This window comes from Lithobates pipiens, unplaced genomic scaffold, assembly GCF_037356315.1.
Source record: "Lithobates pipiens isolate NorthernLeopardFrog02 unplaced genomic scaffold, aLitPip1_a1.2 Scaffold_8, whole genome shotgun sequence".
Taxonomy (NCBI): domain Eukaryota; kingdom Metazoa; phylum Chordata; class Amphibia; order Anura; family Ranidae; genus Lithobates; species Lithobates pipiens.
Genome location: NW_027507903.1, coordinates 679548171 through 679554662, shown reverse-complemented (window position 1 = coordinate 679554662; position 6492 = coordinate 679548171). Strand labels below are relative to the sequence as shown.

The 6492-nt window shown below is 44.1% G+C and overlaps 1 protein-coding gene across 1 annotated transcript; it reads left to right on the top strand.

Annotated features, from left to right (window-relative positions):
* Positions 1-723: 723 nt before the first annotated feature.
* Positions 724-6149, top strand: LOC143962053 (tripartite motif-containing protein 60-like). Its single transcript, XM_077471389.1, has one exon. The coding sequence runs from the start codon at positions 910-912 to the stop codon at positions 2479-2481; it is 1572 nt and encodes a 523-aa protein (XP_077327515.1). The 5' UTR covers positions 724-909; the 3' UTR covers positions 2482-6149.
* The last annotated feature ends 343 nt before the right edge of the window (positions 6150-6492 follow it).

The following is a 6492-nucleotide window of genomic DNA, read 5'->3' as shown; positions in this document are numbered from 1 at the left end:
AAGTACAACTGATGCTGTAATTTTGACAGCTGCGCAGATGATGCATTGCTAATAACGCAAGGTGGCTGTAAAATTCAGAGCATCAGATGAGTCCAGTACACACTGCATTTGCATAAGTGTATATGTTAATACGCCTGTGTGAAAAATGCCGTATATACTTTACACACACACATATATATATATATTTATTTATTATTATTATGTATTTATTTATTATTATTTTAATTGTTAATTTAATATTTTTATTGTTATGCTTTTTTAAAATTACTTTGAACTATTTAATATATATATTTATTGTTTTTATATGAATGGTGCATATCTGCATGACAAATAGGGTACTATCATTTCAGAATACACCATTCGCATAAATATGCACATATGTTATGTATTAATTAGAATGTTTTACAGTTATGGGGTGTCTGTTTATTGGGTAGGGGGATTATATCTTTATTATTAACTTAATATGTGCAGTGTATGTGGAGTGCTTTGTATTTCACTTTGGGATTCTGATACTGAAATCTCCTGAGCTATTGTGAGATTACAGAAACAGAAGCCGTTCAGGGTTCTCAGAGCGTTTGTAGATCACTTCTATTCTCAGTGGGAGAAGTGATCTACATGATATATTAAACTGCCACATGGGTGAGAACAGATATCTCCAAGAAGAGCAGAGAACTCAAGAGATGTAAAATATCAAAATATACTAAACGGACACCTTTCTCTCTTCTAATGTTGGGAGGTATAATTCTCATTACTACTGCAAAACGAATCTCCTCCCTTCTGTACTCTGATCTCCGTGTCCTATAATATTCATCCAGCCTCACCCTGTGTAGGAGGACGTCACCCCTCCCCCATCCACATTCCTCTCCGGTGTCAGAGACTTTCAGTCTCGTTTCTCTTCTGCTGTCAGCGATGGCGTCTGGTGATCTGAGAGCTGAGTTGGAATGTTCCGTCTGTCTGAACATTTATACGGATCCTGTAACCCTGAGATGTGGTCACAACTTCTGCCAGGTCTGTATTGATGGTGTGCTGGATACACAGGAGGGGTCTGGAGGATATTCCTGTCCTGAATGTAGAGAGAAGTTTCCGGATCGGCCTGCACTGCACAGGAACATAACACTACGTAACATAGCAGAGACTTTCCTGTCTCCTCATCAAGATCAAGAGGAGTCCGGGGTCTTCTGTACTCACTGTGTGGACTCTCCTGTACCTGCTGTTAGATCCTGTCTGCACTGTGAGGTTTCTCTGTGTGATAAACACCTGAGAGTCCACAAAAAGTCCCCAGAACACGTCTTATGTGACCCCACCTTGTCCATGGAGAGCAGGAAATGCTCCGTCCATAAGGAAGTTTTGAAGTATTTTTGTACCAAAGATAACGCCTGTATCTGTGTGTCCTGCAGTTTGGCTGGAGAACATCGGGGACACCAGGTGGAGACACTGGATGAGGCTTCTGAGAAGAAGAAGAAGACACTGAGGAATGTTCTGCAGAAACTTCTGACAAAGAGAGAGAAGACGGAGGAAAGAGTCCAGAGTCTGCAGGAACACCGGAGGAAAGTAGAAGAAGAAGCCGCTGGTGACACCGAGAGAGTCACTGCCCTGTTTAGAGATCTCAGGAGACGTCTGGAAGACCTGGAGAAGAGAGTCCTGAGGGACATCTCCGGGAGGGCAGAGCGGATCTCCATCTCCATCCGGGATCTGGAAATAAAGAAGGAGGAGCTGTCCAGGAAGTTGCGTCACATTGAGGAGCTGTGTAACGTGACGGATCCACTGACTGTCTTACAGGAATCAGACACAGGTGACTTGTGTGATACTGAGGATGGAGATAATGAGGACAGAGAGAGACATGAGGAGCTCCTCCATGATGGAGGGGGTCTGGGTGTGGCGGGGGTCTTACACACAGGTTTATCTGATATAATAACAGAGGTAAATGTATACTTCTATATACAGGGAGCTGCAGACATATTACTGGATGGAAACACAGCTTATAATTATCTACAGATATCAGATGACAGGAAAACTGCATCCTGGTCAGATAGAAACCAGAATCTCCCAGAAACACCAGAGAGATTCCAGGATTGTCCTCAGGTGTTGAGCAGTCGGAGTTTCTCCTCAGGGAGACATTACTGGGAAGTGGATGTCGGGGGGTCAGATATATGGAGAGTCGGGATGTGTTACCCCAGTATAGAGAGGGGAGGGGAGGAGTCAGTGATTGGAAGGAATAAGAAGTCCTGGGGATTGGACAGATTTATTAATCAGTATTGTGTGATACATGACAGTAAAGAGACCCTCTTACCCACCAATCCCTCCAGTAACAGAGTCAGGATATATCTGGATTATGAGGCCGGGCGGATCTCCTTTTATGATCTGTGTGACCCGATCCGACACCTCCACACCTTCACCACCACCTTCACTGAGCCCCTCCATGCTGGGATATGTTTATGGAGAGGTTTTATAAAGATATGTGGGGGGAGGCGGGACATGTGAGAACTCCGCCCACAGTCTGGTGATGTCAGAAGAAGGAGGGGAATTCATTTAATATTCATCCAATAGTATATAGCAGTGGGCGGGGCTTCCTGCAAGTTTTTCTACTATAAATAAATGTGAGATTTCTTACTGATCGCTGTGATTGGGTAGAATATCTGTCCAATTATTGGAGTAACAATAACATGTTCCTATTGGTCAGTGAGAAATCTATCTATCTATCTATCTATCTATCTATCTCTCCCATAACTATCTATCTATCTATCTCTCTCATAACAATCTGACATAATACTTTCTGTGTTTTGTCACAATATTTGACATCATCCATCTCCTCCCCCTGCCCCTCCCCACATGGGGTCCTTTTGTATGGGGGAGGGGCAGCCATGATCAGACATAGAGGGGGGTGGGGTCACTGTGATGGGATAGGATGGGGTCACCTCTCCTCTCTGCCCCTCCCCCCCACACAATCTATACTACAAAGAGATGGAAATAAATGGAACAATCTGAGAGGAAATCTATGAAGACGTCATCTAGAGATTTATTACTGGAAGAAGAAATGTGATCACAGAGCCCAGACTGTTTTTAGGCAGAGTGGGTCAGGATTAGATCCCCTGTCAGGTTTTTTTCTTCTATCCGGGGCTCCATTACAGAGATTTCCCCTCACTTCCTGTCCCAGTGACAACATTTATCTAGACAGGAAATGAGGGGAACTCTCCAACAGGAACACAGACTGAAATAAGAATGATATGTTTAGTATAATAAGGAAGGGGAAGGATTAGAGCCCCTGTCAGATGTTTATATGTCTGTGTCCCTGTACAGATTTCTCTCCCTCCTTGTATTGGTGTCACCAGGACAGGAAGTGAGAGGAAATCTCTCTAAGGCTGGGATCACATTGCTGTGCAGATCACATGTCATGTCTGTGTGATGTGAATTCAGCCGTACAAACTGTGTGACTGAAATCACATTCACACCAGAATGGTGCCGGACCCTTTTTTTGGTCCTCACTGGAATCGGATCACATTGGGTGTCACATCTACCCAATCCGATTCCTGCACCATTTCAGCGTTTGCACTGCGATCTGCGAAGCGATCTGGGGGTGTCATTAACTTTCCATTGACCCCCCCGCAGCGGTTCTCAGATGTCAGTGTGACCGTCCGGTGATTGAGGTGTGATGAGGGAACCCGCACAGGAATCGCACTGGTTCCCGCATCCCACAAGTCTCATCCCAGCCTAAGGCTCCATTCACACCTATGCAGGGGGCTTTTCAGCCTTTCTGAGGTGCTTTTGTCTGTGATTTCTGCAGGTTTTTATACCGTGATTTGCATTTTGTGTTTTTTATGCATTTTTTGGAGGGATTTCTTGGTGAGCAGATTTAACCACTTGGTGCCCACACTATAGCCAAAAGACGACTACTGCGCTGTCTTAAAATGCCGGGAGGGCGTCCATGTACATCCTCCCGTTCTCACACTGCCCATCCCCCCTTGGGATTCGGCTGATCAGGTAAAGGGCCAATCACAGCGAGCCCTTTACCATGTGATCAGATGTCAGCCAATAACAGCTGATCACGGAACTAAACAGGAGCCGGTCAACAGCTTTTTTCCCTTACACTGTCAGCATTAAGAAAAGAAGAAAGCTGATTACCGACTTCTGTTAGAGGGACATCGGTCCCCTTAGTGCCCACCAGTGCTGCTAATCAGTGCTCCTCAGTGCCATCTATCAGTGCTCAGCAGTGTCATCTATCAGTGTCCCTCAGTGCCATCTATCATCTGTCACTTTATCTTTGTGAAAGTATCTGAGGAAAGCCGGGGGCACATATGTCACATGGCCTGGGGCCCCATAGTAGGTGACATTGTCTGGGGCCCACAAATAGGTCACATTGCCAGGAATACTGGATGATATAACATTGTCTAAGGACCCCAAATGTTTTGAAATGTCTGTGGGGCAGGGCCAGGCTAAGGGTTTGTAAAAGAGACGGCCACCTTGGGGGCTTCATCAGGAGGGAGAACAGAAATGTGCGGGGGCTACAATCTATGGTGCTGAAGTAGTTCACAGTTCATGGGGGGCACATGTTGGTCTTTTTTTCTTGTCCTATCACTGCCCGGGGCCCCAAGTATGTCATATTACTTAGGGACCCTTTATGTGTCACGCTACTTTAGGGTTCCAAATTACATTAAAGAGGAAGTAAACCCTGATGAGTTTACTTCCTCTTTCATTCCCTGCAAAGGCAAAGCATAATGGACTACTATGCATCGCATAGTAGCCCATTATGTGTCACTTACCTGACACAGGAGCCAGCGATGTCACCGCTGTCCCCTGTAGTCCGCCGCATCCATCTTGCTGGTGGTGTCTCGCAGCTCCGCCGCTGTCATTCGGCGAAGCCGCGATGACGTCACTCCCACGCATGCGCACGGGAGTCGACAAATGCGGCAGCTCCATTTTTGGAACTGCCGCGTTCGGTGCGCCTGCGCGCCGCTGTCTACGGTGCATGCGCCGTAGACAGCGGTGCCCGTTTTCGGGCAAATATCTCCTAAACCATATAGGTTTAGGAGATATTGTTTGGACCTACAGGTAAGCCTTAATCTAGGCTTACCTGTAGGTCAAAGTGGTTTGTAAGGGTTTACAACCACTTTAATAAGTCTCTTTGTCATTTGCTCACTTAGGGCAGTCACAGCCCCCCGCCCCACTTCTACCTCCTTTTATAGCCCCCCATCAATCCATGTCAGAGCCCTGAGTCCTCACCCATGTAAGATACATGGTTATTTATGTTGGAGCTTACACAGGATTGATGATGTCACCCCTCCATCATGTGACGGTATGTAAGTTCTGTGATTGGCCGCTCAGGCCTGAACACTGCATGTTGGGAGAAGGTCACATGATCTCTCAATACCCGGGAAACTGGGGACTTAGTGAGGACTTTGTTGGAGGAACAATAAAGGAAAGAATAAGTGGGTGTGTACGGCTTTTGGGTCACCTACAGAAGGGGGCGGGGCATTCATTCGAATGGCTCCTCCCAGTACATGAGCATTGTGTATAGTGAGATGGGACGGTGGAGAATTGTATAGAGTACCGGAGCTGAGAGAGAGCACAGAGTGTAATATGACTTATTGTCTGTGTCCGAGCTGTGATGTCATAGTAGGGAAATGGCTACCGAGGGACCCAATAGAGAAAAGATATAGAGGTGTACTGGCCCTTTAAGAACAAATCTCTATCAATCTCTATGTATCTATAGGAATATAATGTGTAGACAGCATAATTCCTTATTATTAATACATTTACAATGATTTTATTCTATTCATTATTTTATTGTGTGAAGAAATAGAAATGAATAATAGATCTACAAATAGAAAGAGATGAAAATCGATGGAAAAATATCAGAGGAAATATATGAAGAAATGATCCCGAGATTTACTAATGAAAGAAATAATGGGATTTATCACTAATATAATGATATCACTATAATAATGTATGATTACTAGAACTGGAATGTGTCCCCAATATAATGTGTCCCCATAGAATGGATCACCAATAGAATTCTATGGGATCACTTTTATAATGGATCCTAATATAATGTATCATGTGATGGTGAATTATAATCACTAGATGTGTCCTGGTGATGGGGGAGGATTAGGAAATGAAATGTTAATGTGAAATAAAGATTCTTTATGAAATTATTATTATTATTATTATTATTATTATTTATTTTTAACAGTTAGAGTTTATTAAAGCGGGAGTAAACCCAGTTTAAAAAAAACACTTACATTCCCGGCATGCTGGAAATGCTAACGTTCACATTGGTTGTGCTCTCAACCAAACTTTCAAATCATCCAATGGCTGGTGTCATAACTGATCACATGTGCAGCATTATGGCAGTTGAAGAATTATTAGAGGCCAAGATGGCGGCTTCCTTGACGGAAAACGATAGAAGGGTTTACTTCCACTTTAAAGAAATATCCAGTTACAATACATAGTAACAAAACATAATAATTGCAGATGCAACCGCCTGATTGGACAACA

What these genes read in the sequence shown, in the direction of transcription:
- LOC143962053 (XM_077471389.1), top strand. Translation starts at nt 910, where the DNA reads ATGGCGTCTGGTGATCTGAGAGCTGAGTTGGAATGTTCCGTCTGTCTG.